General features: G+C 43.5%; 1 protein-coding gene across 1 annotated transcript; it reads left to right on the forward strand.

The window, feature by feature from the left end:
* The first annotated feature begins 707 nt into the window (after positions 1–707).
* On the forward strand, positions 708–14,292 carry LOC109522259 (myosin heavy chain, fast skeletal muscle-like). The gene is made up of 41 exons (XM_019880649.1): positions 708–794; positions 910–958; positions 1,049–1,262; positions 1,360–1,503; positions 1,577–1,733; positions 1,969–1,996; positions 2,465–2,576; positions 2,700–2,792; positions 2,895–2,958; positions 3,045–3,143; positions 3,225–3,328; positions 3,466–3,604; positions 3,939–4,057; positions 4,135–4,284; positions 4,387–4,557; positions 4,630–4,936; positions 5,100–5,170; positions 5,283–5,370; positions 5,453–5,570; positions 5,840–5,963; positions 6,044–6,180; positions 6,279–6,534; positions 6,614–6,856; positions 6,933–7,109; positions 7,215–7,360; positions 7,437–7,527; positions 7,631–8,020; positions 8,131–8,257; positions 8,449–8,567; positions 8,643–8,839; positions 8,913–9,096; positions 9,182–9,347; positions 9,476–9,600; positions 9,677–9,985; positions 10,864–11,067; positions 11,156–11,281; positions 11,925–12,095; positions 12,920–13,024; positions 13,391–13,486; positions 13,919–14,050; positions 14,169–14,292. The coding sequence occupies exons 3-41, from the start codon at positions 1,056–1,058 to the stop codon at positions 14,187–14,189; spliced, it is 5,817 nt and encodes a 1,938-aa protein (XP_019736208.1). The 5' UTR covers positions 708–794; positions 910–958; positions 1,049–1,055; the 3' UTR covers positions 14,190–14,292.
* Positions 14,293–16,413: the final 2,121 nt, after the last annotated feature.

Raw genomic sequence — 16,413 nt, forward strand, 5'->3', positions numbered from 1 at the left:
GTAATTATCAGAAGCCTTCAAATGAATTTATAAACAATTGGACGAGTAACCACTTGGGCATTTATGAATTATGGACGCTATTTGCGTTAAATCCCGGTAAGATCGTACAGAAAATCCCAACATCTAGAATATCAAATTTTATTGCAACCTAATCGCACCAGATGGGAATATTTATGGTGCCGTTTTGGTGTCATCTTCCTTTGGAGGAGAAAGCACAACAGCATCGTGTACCATAATGGGATCCGAAATTAGCCCCCAACCAAGCTCTTGGCCGCTTTACGCAGAAGGTGGGGGGGGTGTCTGAAACAATGTCACTGCCAAATGTCTGTTTGATGAGATAGCGCTTCCTTTCCGTGGTCACAATGAACAATGCAATGCGAACAATGGAAATGCTCTGCTGTCAAATTAAGAACCATTTCAAGCGACACCGTAACATTCCCTTTGCACTTAACACTGAAATACATCGGAAGTTCCATAAAATCATTCAATTAGTTTGATTGACAAGAAATATTTTTGAGAAAAAATGTGACAGAGGGTCTGTTCATACTGTTGCACATTTTTTTTTTTTTCTGGAGAGGAATTTGGAGTTTTCTTTTCTTTTCAGATGGCTTCCCCAGCTCATCATCACAACTGGTGCAATGATGAGGTGGGGACGCCATCTGATACCATTCTTCCAAGACAAGCTCATTGACCTAAAGTGGAGAGCTGCTCCTCCTTGATGGCCACAGATAACGGTATAAAAGACCAACGCTCGGGCTCCTCCAAAGCTTTGGACTGATAGGCTGCCAACCAAGGTGAGTGTTTTATTATTCTGTTACAATGAATTTTGGACTGATGATGCCAAGAGTTTCATTCAATATTCAGAACCCAACACTCCTTTGCAATTTTGTCCGATTTGTTCTGTTACAGTACTTGACTATCTGTAGTACACAGCAGCTGCATCACTGCAGGATAAAAGGTGAGATTGCAATGATTTGGTATTTTAGCAAGACATCAGTCATTATCGAAGCCATATTCATGCATTTGTATGATTTTTTTTTCTTCAAAGAGGCACCATGAGCAGCAAAGACCCAGAAATGGAGTGTTTTGGCCCAGCGGCCGCTTTCCTCCGCAAGCCAGAACGTGAGCGAATTGAAGCTCAAAACACTCCCTTTGATGCTAAAACAGCCTACTTTGTCGCTGAACCCACCGAGATGTATGTGAAGGGCAAACTGGTGAAAAAGGAGGGAGGCAAAGCCACGGTAGAAATCAAGGGTGGGAAGGTAAACAGACGGTTGACTCCAAAAAAAAAAGTATAGTCTTCATATCCTCATATTCAGTTCATTCATGTTTTTTTTTTCTTTTCTTGTTCTGTGACAGAGTCTGACCGTCAAAGATGATGACATCTTCCCCATGAATCCACCCAAGTTTGACAAAATTGAGGACATGGCCATGATGACCCACCTCAGTGAGCCGGCTGTGCTGTATAACCTCAAAGAGCGCTATGCGGCGTGGATGATCTACGTGAGTCCAAACTATTTGACACCCTCAGTTGCTGAAAGATGCGCGTCGGTAATAAGCCCTTCTCTTTCGGCAGACCTACTCCGGGTTGTTCTGCGTGACCGTCAACCCCTACAAGTGGCTCCCAGTGTATGACACAGTTGTCGTAACAGGATACAGAGGCAAAAAGAGGATCGAGGCTCCACCCCACATCTTCTCCATCTCGGACAACGCCTATCAGTTCATGCTCCAAGGTATCATTTAAGCATCTTGTCGGATCACCGACTCCTGTCTCTCTGTCGGGCAGAGTCCTCATACAGTATATCCAAAACGTTTATTTTGGGTGAAAACTCATGAAATTGACAAAGGATGGCGTTGTGAGGTGTCTGCCCAACAGCAACGATATGTGACAGGACCTGTCGATTGTACAACTAAATAAAGCACAACATTATTGTTGAATTAATCTGTGTAACCCCATTCTCTCGACAGATCGGGAAAACCAGTCCATTCTCATTACGTAAGTGGCTTTAATGATCTTATCTTGATTTACGGTGGGGCCGTGAGATATGAATAACCCGACTTGAATTGGCTTGAGAACAAAACCTTGTGTTATGAGCACTTTATGCTGACAGTAAATTCAATTCGACTCGCTTCACAATAAGCAGCAGTTTGCCATGAAAAAAAAGAAGCTTTCAAACTGTTAAATGACTTTCCCAATTTAAATTGACTGTTAAACTAAACATACAACGAGATTCATATAGTGTGCATTTAAAAGAAGCTAGTTGCATCGAGTGCAGCCTGCTAGCCGATTGCTAACAGGCACGGAAAATAGCAGTGACATGCTAACGTTATCATCGATAGTCATGGCGGTGGGATTTGGGTGGGGACTGCGGTATAAGCCCCAAATTCATTCATCTATTGAATCTTTTGTCACTTATTTGGAAACTGTTATCCAACTTGTATCTGAACAACATCTTTCTTATAGCGGAGAATCCGGTGCAGGGAAGACTGTTAACACCAAACGTGTCATCCAGTACTTTGCAACAATTGCAGTGGCTGGAGGAAAAAAACAAGAGCATACTGGAAGCAAAATGCAGGTAATACATTTTGTGTGTGTGTGTGTGTGTGTGTGTGTGTGTGTGTGTGTGTGCATATATATTGCTTGCTATGTAGAATATATGTCGTTGATAAAAGTTCAAATCACGTCTGGTTATTTTAAGGGCTCGCTGGAAGATCAAATCATTGCGGCAAATCCCCTGCTGGAGGCTTATGGTAATGCCAAAACTGTGAGGAATGACAACTCATCTCGCTTTGTAAGTTCTTATCTGTAAAATAATTTCTCTTTAGAATAGACACTGTTTTGAAAAAAAGGTTTAGTGGTCCCTGTCCTGAACTCTACTGACATTCTTTTGTAGGGTAAATTTATCAGAATCCATTTTGCAACAACTGGAAAGTTGGCCTCTGCGGATATTGAAACATGTAAGGTTCTTTCATCCGCCGTCCAAATTGTTTGATGACGAGACTGAATGATTTTGAACTGGCTTTATTCTTGCCTTGTTGCGCAGACCTGCTGGAGAAATCTCGAGTGACTTTCCAGCTTTCTGCTGAGAGGAGTTACCACATCTTCTACCAAGTCACAACGGGACATAAACCCGAGTTGTTAGGTTAGTAACACTTGGACCTGAGCTCTTTGAAGATTCTTCCATCCAAAATGTGCCCATGAACTAACTCGGAATATTTTTCAGAGGCTCTGCTCATCACCACCAACCCTTACGACTATCCCATGATCAGTCACGGTGAAATTACCGTCAAGAGCATCAATGATGTTGAGGAGTTTCTCGCCACTGACGTGAGTCCTATAAATGTTGCCTAATTTGAAAGGTCTCCACAATACGAGCCGTTTTGGGGGCAATCCAAAGACATCCTCACGGCATTTCAGCATGCACGCGAGAGACAGCTCATGTGTTTTTGTCATTTGTGCTGCAGTCTGCCATCGATATCCTGGGCTTTACTGCGGAAGAGAAAATGAGCATTTACAAGCTCACTGGAGCCGTGATGCACCACGGCAATATGAAGTTCAAGCAGAAACAACGAGAAGAGCAAGCGGAGCCTGATGGCACTGAGGGTAAACGTCCGCCCTTAACGGTTTATCATAGCTCGGTCCAGATGATGGTAAAATATAGTTTGCGGCCCCCACAAAAAGAGCAGCATGTCCACCGTCATTGTGAAGTGTGTTGAAGGGTGTGTCCAAACATTTGGCCGCTACTGCATGTTCAGACCTTTTATTCATTCCTGTTATGTTCTCCAGTTACATTGTGTCTGAAGGGATGTCGATGGCATTAGAAGGGATATCTTTCTCAGCTTTGCATAGTTTGCAGCACCGTGGCATGTACCCAAATATTCGCGGCAGATCCTTGGTACTCGATATGATCATCTTTTGTGCTCTCCGTTTTCGTCAGTGGCCGATAAAATCGCCTACCTCATGGGCCTCAACTCGGCCGATATGCTCAAGGCTTTGTGTTTCCCAAGAGTCAAGGTCGGCAATGAAATGGTGGTCAAAGGTCAAACTGTGCCCCAGGTAATTTTGAGATGCGTACGTCGCATTCAATCAACGATTTCCATGCAGCCTTTGTAATGAGATTTCTTGACTTCTAGGTTCACAACGCCGTTATGGCCCTTGCCAAATCTGTCTATGAGAAAATGTTCTTGTGGATGGTGGTCAGAATCAACGAGATGCTGGACACCAAGCAGGCCAGAAGCTTCTTCATTGGTGTCTTGGACATTGCTGGTTTTGAAATCTTTGATGTAAGTTCACACCAGATAAGCGCAGACTGCTCTAAGAACTCAACTAGCAGGAAAAAAAAAACCAAAACCCATCTCAACATTTTCTTCGCATCTCCTTTTTAGTTCAACAGCTTGGAGCAGCTTTGCATCAACTTCACCAATGAAAAACTGCAACAGTTTTTCAACCACCACATGTTCGTCCTGGAGCAAGAGGAGTACAAGAAAGAAGGAATCGAGTGGGAGTTCATCGACTTCGGCATGGACTTGGCTGCCTGCATTGAGCTCATTGAGAAGGTAGACAAGAAAAACTTCTTCACTTTGAAACAAATAGGTTGATATAACAGCCATCGACCAATGTCATTGCAGCCAATGGGCATCTTCTCCATCCTTGAAGAGGAGTGCATGTTCCCCAAGGCCACAGACATAACCTTCAAGAACAAACTGTTCGACCAGCATATTGGCAAAAGTGCCCCCTTCCAGAAGCCAAAGCCAGCCAAAGGCAAAGCCGAGGCCCACTTCGCCCTTATTCACTACGCCGGCACTGTCGACTACAACGTCAACGGCTGGCTGGACAAGAACAAGGACCCCCTGAATGGCTCAGTTGTTCAGCTCTTCCAGAAGTCCTCGATGAAGCTATTGGCCACGCTGTTTTCAGATCATTCAGCCGGAGACGGTACAGATTTCTCATACTGTAATCCAGAAGTCACATGCTCGTTTTCGGAATATCGGTCATATGCAACTATTTGTCAGAGGAGGTTCTAGTGGCAGCAATGAGATCGTAAAAAAGGTGATCAACATTGAGACATGAACGATATCAAGGTTTCAATGTTTTACAGATGCAAAAGGTGCAAAGAAAGGTGGCAAAAAGAAGGGAGGTTCGTTTCAGACAGTGTCAGCCCTCTTCAGGGTAAGATCAATAAACAAAAAAAATTTAAAAAAAACATCTCGCGGGTGCATAAAATTAAATCGCATCGTCCAGTCAATGTTCCTAAACTGGCAAATTATTTTCCCAACTCCAGGAAAATTTAGGAAAGCTGATGACCAACTTGAGGAGCACTCACCCTCATTTTGTGCGCTGTATAATTCCAAATGAGACAAAAACGCCAGGTGAGTCTCAACTTCTGCCATCGCCTCAACTCAAAGAGCTTTCGCGCTTGGGGCTTCATATCGGTCACGTTTACTGTTTAAGGTCTGATGGAGAACCCCCTGGTCATCCACCAGCTGCGCTGTAACGGCGTGCTGGAGGGCATCAGGATCTGTAGGAAAGGTTTCCCCAGCAGAATCCTCTACGGTGACTTCAAGCAGAGGTACTTTTGCTTCTCAGTGGACCAAAAACAGTTCGACCAAACGTTTATTTGAGTAATTTTTAAAATGGGATCATTATGAGAGGTATTTTAATGAACCGGTGACTTTATTTCTCTATCTGAGAGGCCCAAATGTGAGAAACCTTGAACTGCAACTGAATGGATCTCATGAGTGTCTTTGTGTATAATGTTGCAGCTATTCATTGATTTGTTGCTGTTGTTTTTGATATTTTGGCCACGTTTTGAAAATCCCCCAAACTGCATTCTTTCAGATACAAAGTATTGAATGCCAGCGTCATCCCGGAGGGCCACTTCATCGACAACAAGAAGGCCTCAGAGAAACTTTTGAGCTCCATCAATGTCGATCAATCACAGTACAGGTTTGGCCACACCAAGGTGAGCTACGCTCAACTTTTCAGGACAATGTTTTTGTAGCTTGAGACAGATACCATCTAAATCTAAACGCCACTCAATAGGTGTTCTTCAAAGCCGGTCTGCTGGGTACACTTGAGGAGATGCGAGATGAAAAACTTGCCATCCTGGTGACCATGACGCAGGCTCTCTGCAGAGGTTACGTCATGAGGAAGGAGTTTGTGAAGATGATGGAGAGGAGGTACAAGGCGATTCGATTACTGACGGCATCGACAAGCCAATGGCTTTATTCCCGAGCTTAATTCCAACCACCGATTTGTGTTTTCTCACTGTTCTCAGAGAGGCCATTTTCACCATCCAGTACAACATCCGCTCATTCACCAATGTCAAACATTGGCCATGGATGAAGCTCTACTTCAAGATTAAGCCTCTGCTGAAGAGTGCGGAAGCTGAAAAGGAGATGGCCCAAATGAAAGAGGACTTTGAAAAAACCAAAGAGGAGCTCGCCAAGGCCTTGGCCAAGAAAAAGGAACTGGAGGAGAAGATGGTTTCCCTCCTGCAGGAGAAGAACGACTTGCAGCTCCAGATTCAGGCTGTATGTCAACCAGGAAGAGATGCGTTTATCGAGGATAAAAACGATTATTCGTTGACATTTTATTTCATTGCGACTCCAGGATAGCGAAACCCTTGCTGATGCGGAGGAAAGGTGCGAGGGGCTCATCAAAGCCAAAATCCAGCTTGAGGCGAAGGTCAAAGAGGCTTCCGAGAGGCTGGAGGACGAGGAGGAGGTGAACGCTGAGCTCACAGCCAAGAAGAGGAAGCTGGAGGACGAGTGCTCAGAGTTGAAGAAAGACATCGATGACTTGGAGCTTACCCTGGCTAAAGTTGAGAAGGAGAAGCACGCCACCGAGAACAAGGTTGGCGTTTAATTCATCTTAAACGGAGTCTCCGCTCTACGCAAATGACTAAATCCCATAAAACATGGTGTGATAGGTGAAAAACCTGGTTGAGGAGATGGCTTCTCAAGATGAGACCATTGCCAAATTGAGCAAAGAGAGGAAAGCCCTCCAAGAGTCCCATCAGCAGACCCTGGATGACCTTCAGGCAGAGGAAGACAAAGTCAACACTCTGACAAAGGCCAAGGCCAAGCTGGAGCAGCAAGTCGATGATGTGAGAAATGTTTCCATATTAAATGTGCAATAGATTGCCTGTTTCAAGTTGCCGGGTCAAAAGTGTCTTCAAGCTTGTTGTTGACGCAACATGTGAACTCACTAGCTTGAAGGATCCCTGGAGCAAGAAAAGAAGCTCCGCATGGATCTCGAGCGATCCAAGAGGAAGCTGGAAGGAGACCTGAAGCTGGCCCACGAGACCATCATGGATCTGGAAAATGAGAAGCAGCAGGCTGATGAGAAAATCAAGAAGTATGTGAGAATCAGCGTTGAACTGACTCCCTCTTCCTAATTTCCTAATTCCTCATTTTTAAAATGTCTTTCAAAGGAGGGACTTTGAGATGAGCCAGCTTCTTGGCAAGATCGAGGATGAACAATCAGTCGGGATCCAGCTTCATAAGAAAATCAAAGAACTGCAGGTCAAGTGAAATCAACACAATTTCTCCAGTGGGAAGGATTTGGTGCCTGACGTGGGAATTTGTGACATTGTCACACACAACCCTTTATTCAATCCAATTTCAGGCCCGTATTGAGGAGCTGGAGGAGGAGATTGAAGCCGAGCGGGCCGCTCGCGCCAAGGTGGAGAAGCAGAGGTCTGATCTCTCCAGGGAACTCGAGGAGATCAGCGAGCGACTGGAAGAGGCCGGCGGAGCCACCTCGGTCCAGATCGAGATGAACAAGAAGCGCGAGGCCGAGTTCCAGAAGCTGCGCCGCGACCTGGAAGAGTCCACCCTGCAGCACGAGGCCACCGCCGCGGCTCTGCGCAAGAAGCAGGCCGACAGCGTGGCCGAGCTCGGGGAGCAGATCGATAACCTTCAGCGGGTCAAACAGAAGCTGGAGAAGGAGAAGAGTGAATACAAGATGGAGATCGACGACCTCAGCAGCAACATGGAGGCCATTGCAAAATCCAAAGTAAAGTTTACAAATAGCGAAGCCTAAGACGAAGTCAAACGACCAATTCTTGGTCATTCGTTCATTCCCACCGTGTCGTCAAAACGTGATCGTTTGGTTTGTTTTCGCAGGGAAACCTGGAGAAAATGTGCCGTTCATTGGAAGATCAATTAAGTGAATTCAAGTCCAAGCATGAAGAGCACATCCGTCAATTTAATGACATCAATGTTCAAAGAGCAAGACTGACGACTGAAAATGGTGAGTCAAAATAGAACGCAATACGCTATTGTCAGTGTTGCAGCAAAAATGAAAAGCAGTTGAGCAGCCTATCATAAAAAAATGTAAGCTCACACCTATTAAAAAAAATTGCAACAACCAAAAATGATGAAATCAAAACACCCCTTCCGAAATTTTTTGAGTGGTCCAACCTTTTGTTTCCCTTGTTCAAGGTGAAATTGGTCGTCAGCTGGAGGAAAAGGAATCTCTTGTTTCCCAGCTTACGAGGAGCAAGCAGGCCTATATTCATCAGATCGAAGAGCTTAAGAGGGCCCTTGAAGAAGAAACCAAGGTACACAGCCGTGCTGTTGTCTTGTACTTGCCAGAAAGTATTTCTTGATCATTATCCTGTTTATGTTGTTAAAAGTCCAAGAACGCCTTGGCCCACGCCGTCCAGTCCTCCCGTCACGACTGCGACCTTCTCCGAGAGCAGTATGAGGAGGAACTGGAGGCCAAAGCTGAGCTGCAGAGAGCTTTGTCCAAGGCCAACAGTGAGGTGGCTCAGTGGAGAACCAAATATGAGACGGACGCTATTCAGCGCACTGAGGAGCTGGAGGAGGCCAAGTACGTCATGACAACCGCACCGCGCTGGTCAACGCTTCATTCTGACGATATTTTCATGAAACGCTTTAAACAGGAAAAAGCTTGCCCAGCGTCTCCAGGACGCGGAGGAGTCCATCGAGGCAGTGAACGCAAAATGTGCCTCTCTCGAGAAGACCAAACAGCGACTTCATTGTGAAGTGGAAGATCTCATGATCGACGTGGAGAGAGCGAATGCCCTTGCCGCCGCCCTTGACAAGAAGCAGAGGAACTTTGACAAGGTCGGCTTATACTTTATAAGACAACATGTGAGGGTTTTTATGTTTAATATGACTGAAGACGCCGCTTTGATTTGAATGCATTTAGGTTCTTGCCGAGTGGAAGCAGAAATATGAGGAGAGCCAGGCCGAACTGGAGGGAGCTCTCAAGGAGGCCCGCTCACTCAGTACTGAGATGTTCAAACTGAAGAACTCCTATGAAGAATCTCTGGACCACCTGGAGACCCTGAAGAGGGAGAATAAGAACCTGCAACGTACGATGATTTTTTTGTGATTTAAGTGCTGTTTTCCTCTTTATTTACTTTGGTGTATAACACCACCATTGTATTTGACAGTGTATGCCAGGAATTTGTGAAATGACTGCTCTTTGTTTTCCCACCAGAGGAAATTAGTGATTTGACTGAGCAAATTTCGATGTCGTCAAAGACAATTCATGAGTTGGAAAAAGCCAAAAAGCTCGCTGAGACTGAAAAAGCCGAAATCCAAACAGCTCTTGAGGAAGCAGAGGTACTCAAAATGACATGTGAGCTTGAGCATGATCACAAATCTTGATTGCGCTAAACACGTTCCGAAACCGCCACAGGCCACACTGGAGCACGAAGAAACAAAGATCATTCGCATTCAGCTGGAGCTCACCCAAGTCAAGAGCGAGATCGACAGAAAGCTTGCGGAGAAGGATGAGGAGATGGAACAGATCAAGAGGAACAGCCAGCGTGTGATCGAGTCCATGCAGACCGCTTTGGATGCTGAAATCAGGAGCAGGAACGATGCCCTGAGACTCAAGAAGAAGATGGAGGGAGACCTGAATGAGATGGAAATTCAGCTCAGCCACGCCAACCGCCAGGCAGCTGAAGCCCAGAAGCAGCTGAGGAATGTCCAGGGACAACTCAAGGTACAAGATAAAATGGAAACACATTTGTCCTGCATGAAAGTGGCAGGTGGTGCATTCGGTGCCTGGCCTTCACTGGGGACTTGCTTGATCCACCTCTTCGTACCATTACTATCACTTCACTATGACATCTACAAACCATCAAACGTGTCCCAAAAAACACCTTGGCAGCTCGTAACTGCGCCACCGAACATCATCTGAAGTTCAGAATAATTTTTATCGAAAAGTAAAAACATGACAATTGTGCATAAAATACATCATGCGTGATGATTCAAATCATATCTGCAGATTGTTTCAGATGTATTTTGCTCGGAGAGGTTTTGCTCTGCCCAACCGATCAGAGGACAAAAAAACTGCTGATGTCATCGAGGACCAGCCTGACTTTGAAAGAAACAGACCCATTGCGATTTTACAATCGTTGAATTTACATGGGCCAGAATGACTGATTCTGAAGGCCCTAGGCAGATTAAATGGATACGGCAACACATGGAGGCTGAAATATGATTGGACCAAAAAAAAAAATAATCTAACATTCAAATCCACATGCTACAATCAATTTAGCCAAGAGAAATGATCGGGAATGAATTCGTACAATATCATGGAACAGACACAGCATAAGAATTTATGTTGTAAAAGTACGTCAGATATTGATTTACTGTATACACAGAGGCCTTTATACTGGAAAAAATACAGACAACAGCTTTCAGGTTTCTGGAAGTTTACTCACTGCTTCTTCAAAAGAGTCAATTTCCTGAGTGAGGCTCATCTTTTTCACATCTACTCCCGAGTTTGACTTACAAGACACGTTGATGTTCAGCTTTGTATAGATAAATATTGCTTGCTCAGCAAAAGCTTGACTCTTATGATTGTCTCGCGTCCAGGATGCTCAGCTGCACCTCGATGAGGCTCTGAGGGCTCATGCAGAAATGAAGGAGCAGGTTGCCATGGTGGAGCGCAGGAACAACCTGATGCTGGCTGAGATCGAGGAGCTGCGAGTTGCTCTGGAGCAGACGGACAGAAGCCGCAAATTGGCTGAAGCTGAGCTGGTTGATGCCAGTGAGCGTGTGACACTCCTGCACTCTCAGGTACAAAGCACACTCTCATGCTTTTTGTTGGAATCGGTAAGTTGTTCAATGTTTACAAGTCGGACAACCTGCGCTCCCATTCATCCAGAATACAAATCTGATCAACACCAAGAAGAAGCTGGAGGCAGACCTTGTTCAAGTTCAGGCTGAAGTGGAGGATTCTGTCCAGGAAGCAAGGAATGCTGAAGAAAAGGCTAAGAAGGCCATTACTGATGTAAGAACCAGTTGACGCTGTTTTGTTTTTTTTTAATCTACCCCTAAGCCCAACAATAGTCATACCGTGGTCCTACTTTTAAAATGTGGACTTAGAATTTCTATTTGGAATGTGTCAAAAGCCTTTAAAAAAAAAAAAAAATTACATTCGGCATCAGTATTTTATTGTTTGGCAAAAGGTCAACATCCATCCCCCTTTTCGACTGAGGTATATGCAATGTTGTCATTGTTGATGACAATGTTCTCGATTATGCGAGAAGCATTTTTCAGAATCAAAATTGTATGGCCATCGATATCAGTGCAGTATATTAATTGTCAAAGTGTAAAAAAAAAAATGGAAGAGGCAATTTTTTTTCCGATTAATGTCTAACCCTAACTCCTTTATTCATTTTCCACTTTTGCCATTTAGATAACCATTGAACAAAATGTGGTCATCAGATACAGTGCTCAAACTAATCTGAAAGTCAAAATGGAAATAAATTATTTTGATACCTAAATGGCCTTAAACCTACAGGACAGCTGAACAAATACTTAATCAAGTCTTTTGGTTGTCACCCGATGCTCCATACGTGTAAATATCCCCAATTTGAATGTTGGTGCTCATTTGCATATTAATCTTGTTGAAATGACTATTCCATGTGTAGGCTGCCATGATGGCAGAGGAACTGAAGAAGGAGCAGGACACCAGCTCTCATTTGGAGAGGATGAAGAAGAACCTGGAAGTGACAGTCAAAGACCTGCAGCACCGTCTGGACGAGGCCGAGACTCTGGCTCTCAAGGGGGGCAAGAAACAGCTCCAAAAACTCGAGGCTCGGGTAGGTCCTGTAATGTTGATATTCATTTTTAATTTGAAATGATTGACATCATAACATGCCGATGAGGGGAAATAATTCAATTACCGCTGCCAGCTAGATTCACTTTTTTTTTTGTGAAGCATATCAACTTGTTTTTTCAGTCCAAAGTCCAAAATTGCATTGCTGGCTTTTAAGATACGCCACCGAATTTTTTAACAGCACTTCAAAAATATTTACGCAGAGTTCTCCCTGCCGGCTCTCATTCGCCTGAGCTGCTCTGGCACCGCATTGTATGCTGGTTTGCACTTTCAGACGCACTATTCAAAGAAGCAAAAATCAGTCCAATTCATCTCAGGTTTGAGAAATCACAACAGGCTCAATTCGATCTCAACCATTTGCAGATACTCCTCACTGGTTGCTTCCACATTTGGTTGTATATGCACAATCAGGTTTGAGCAAACCTTTCATAAATCAAGCCCATTACCAAAATTAGCACACTCACGCAGGAGCTCCTGTCAGCCACAGTTCATGCCCAGATACTTAACATGGAGACTCGCCATAGCTTGAGCCAACTGGCTAACTTCCGACACATGCCAGCTCACCAAGCCACGCCTCTTTAAAACACATCCCACAATTTTTCAGTATTTTCTATACATTTCATACTTGCATTTTTTTTTATGTCGTTGTTCAATAATTTGCTTTTAAGTTCCTGTCTGAATAACGTTTTTAAGCATGCGAGAGAGGTCCAGCAACATTAAACCAAAAACATGATATGGTCTTTCAGATTATGTTTCAGCAAATGTTGCCCTACAGTCTTGCCAAATGTCGTTCTTTTTGTGCTGAAGGTGAGGGAGCTGGAATCAGAGGTGGACGCTGAGCAGAAAAGAGGCGCTGAAGCTATTAGGGGTGTCCGCAAGTACGAACGACGAGTCAAAGAGCTGACTTATCAGGTAAGAAATCTCTTCCTGTCGAACAGGCTGGATGTAGAACACGCTTTTCACCTCTAGAGGGCGTAAAACACCTCCCGGTCACAAGGCCCAAATCAGAACTAAAAAAAAAAAAAATACTATAAATAACCACTTGGATCCTGTTTATTACTATGCTACGTTTGTAACATGCATTAAACACATACAATGTGAGAATGTGTCGGTGTCCAGTTATGATGCCGGATGTCTGTACCGTTTTTCGTTCAATATGAAGTCTATATTCTTCTGTCTGTGGCTTAAGTGTCACGCTTCCATCCACATAACTTCACTTGTAAGTCCTGGTGGGTTTATTTTTAGTCTTAAATATACCATCTTGTCTACCCCCTTCAGACGGAAGAGGACAGGAAGAACATTGTCAGACTTCAGGATCTGGTGGACAAGCTGCAGCTGAAAGTCAAGGTTTACAAGAGGCAATGCGAGGACACTGTAAGTGGTGCAACTGAAATGTTAGACCGGGGCTGGGCAAACGTTTGTGCTCAAGTGTCACGTTAGATTTTTATTTTATTTTTTTTCACATTTCTATTTATCATTATTTAATGAGATACAGAACCTTGGTTTTGGTCTTTATTTTAAACGCGATCAGTGAGATCAAATCAAACCAAGACAATAAAACTAATTGAAATTTTAAAAATACATTAGATTACACATGCCTAAGGGAAAAAACTGAATGAATGAACCAACTGGATGGACTCTTGATCATGTAAATGCTCAGTGGTACGCATGAAAAAAAAAAAAACTGAGTGCATGGGGCCATGCTTTTCCCACCTCCGTGTTAGATGCGGGACAGTTTGTGTGTATGTGTCTCATAGTCTCATATTCTCTTGACATCACAGCACTTTTGAACTTTGTGCTCTTTAGGAGGAGCAGGCCAACACCCACCTGACCAGGTACAGGAAGGTTCAACATGAGATGGAGGAGGCTCAGGAACGGGCCGACATTGCCGAGTCGCAGGTCAACAAGCTGCGGGCCAAGAGTCGTGACTTTGCCAGGGTATGTTTGTTTCATTTCATTCCGAGCTGAACCTCGCACTAAACTGTTGATACTTCATTCACAAAAACATTTTACTTCAATTCCCCTGTCTCATCAATTTTTCTATGTTGCTTCGAAGGGCAAGGATGCTGAAGAATGAACATCAGTCACAATAAGACACTGCAAGAAATCATAAAATATGATCTTTTTGTTGTCTGATGTGACAAGTGTGTAACAAAATAAAGCTCCCAGCAATCGTATGACCTTTGCTTGGCCTGTTGTGTTTGTTGGGGGTAACATTTCAAAATGGACAATTCTTTCAAATTCCTACTTCATATTTGTATATGAAGTGGGAATACGCTGATAAACCGCCAGATCGACAAGGTGTTTTTTTTTCCCTCAATATTTTGCTGACCTTATTTTCACTACATGGGTGAAATGAAATAATGTGATCCAATCAAACTTTCTCAATAACAGACAGAGCGCTCAGTCCATTTAACAAGCTGAGCGGCAACGTTATAAGGTGATTTAGATTGTGTCAAAGTGTCAGCTGTATGTATCAAGACTCCAAAATTAACCTGGCCCTCAAGTGTTGCCCGTTATCTCGTGAAAGACGTTCAGGTTAAGGCAACTGCAAATCTTGCACGCGCGGTGTTAATGTTAGTGACAGTCAAGTGACCTGACAGTTTTTCTTCATGCATATGTGCGAGATGTCAAGGTCCTGTCATGAAAATAGACCCGTTAGTCAACAACCACAACAAGAACAACAAAACATATACTTGTTAAATTTGTACTATTGTTTCACTGAAAAGAGAAGCCAGACTTTCTATAATTAATAACAAATACTATAAAAGCATGAGTTATTGTTAATTTTGCCAATGTGAGTAAGATAAATGGTAAAATATTGTGACGATTGTCTTCTCGTGCTAATAAAATCCATCTTAATAATGACAAGGTTAATATTCTGTACATACACACACTTTATTGTCTTTCACTTTTTTCTTTAATCTCTTTTGAGTGACATTGTGTCACTCACGCAGCTATAAACTATCTCCTCATCGGAGTTTGGACATGTCGGTCCTTAAGAATCGAGATGTTTACTATTACATAGATAACTTATGAAGCAGGACTCCCGTCTTAGCATCTGCCCTTTTATGAAATGAGATCGCGGCGCGTGTCCCATACCGAAGGCTGTTTCCACAAAAAGAGCCGAGACGGGAACAAATGTGTGAGCCCGCTGATGAGAGAGCTCGAGGCCCCGAGCATTGCTGAGGAGACATCTATATTTGTATTTCCTCCATATAAGCACCCCCAGGCAGCAAAGCAGATCGAGTGTCACATTTTTATTTAATATATTGGCCTATTTTGTAGGGTGTGAAGCCCACAGCCTTCAGCCCCAAAGCCCCCTCAGCCCATCTTTGTCACTTGAGTGTCATCTTTCAACAAGGAAAGAATGCAAACTATCAAACGTCGTACAACCCGATCCCCTCCTTGCCCCGTATGGGGGACAAACACTCGACTTGGAAGAAGGTCAGGCTACGAGTGCGGCCTTGTCTTCACTTCATCTGTCAGCGTACGCAGTGCAACGAGACCATTTAGAGGAAGAGTTTAAAAATAAACCCTCCACCCCCGAGACACCGCGAGTGCCTTTCTTGAAAATCCAGGAGATGGGAAACTAGTCACCTGTTCACTGCAGATTTCACATTGGACAGTGGGGATGTACAATGCACTGGCAGTGTTGCTAGCTGTGTTAACGGTGTTTCCCTTAAAAATCATTGGGACAAAGTACAATATTCAGGGCAGATAGGATGAAAATGTCCTCAAAAAAGAGGCTTCAAGCTCCCGGTTAAGTTTACTGTCAAACTGAATTGCATTTAAAACCACATTTCTTTGCCTTAAATTCTGCTAGCTTAACGTACGCACATAATGGGAAGTGCCACAAACGTGCTAGCAACTATGTGACGGTGTTATAACACTTTAAGCAGCAGATAATTGAACACATATAGTGTGTCAACACATGTAGACAGACAAAATAACGAGACTCAAAGGAAAGGGGCATTGTCTTTATTTCTCTTTTAAAAAAATACTAATATTACTGTGGCCTACGCAGATACTGTTTATCTGAATCAGATTTTTTTTCTGTCAATTTTGTATGGATCTCAAAAGACTTGAAAAACTGAAATGACCACTGATTGGGTAAAAAAAAAAAACTTCCATCCTTGAATGTATGTAAAATTCTGGAAGTGTTAAAATGACCCAAAAGTCCTATAAGCATATGAAGTCAATTATTATCAACGCAGTTAATAGCCCAGCTGTCATTAGCATCACGTATCTTATTTTGGACTGTAGGTGAAAGTTTACATCAAACATTGTGGTTGTTTCAG

This window comes from Hippocampus comes, unplaced genomic scaffold (assembly GCF_001891065.2).
Source record: "Hippocampus comes isolate QL1 unplaced genomic scaffold, H_comes_QL1_v1.1 scaffold68, whole genome shotgun sequence".
Taxonomy (NCBI): Eukaryota; Metazoa; Chordata; class Actinopteri; order Syngnathiformes; family Syngnathidae; genus Hippocampus; species Hippocampus comes.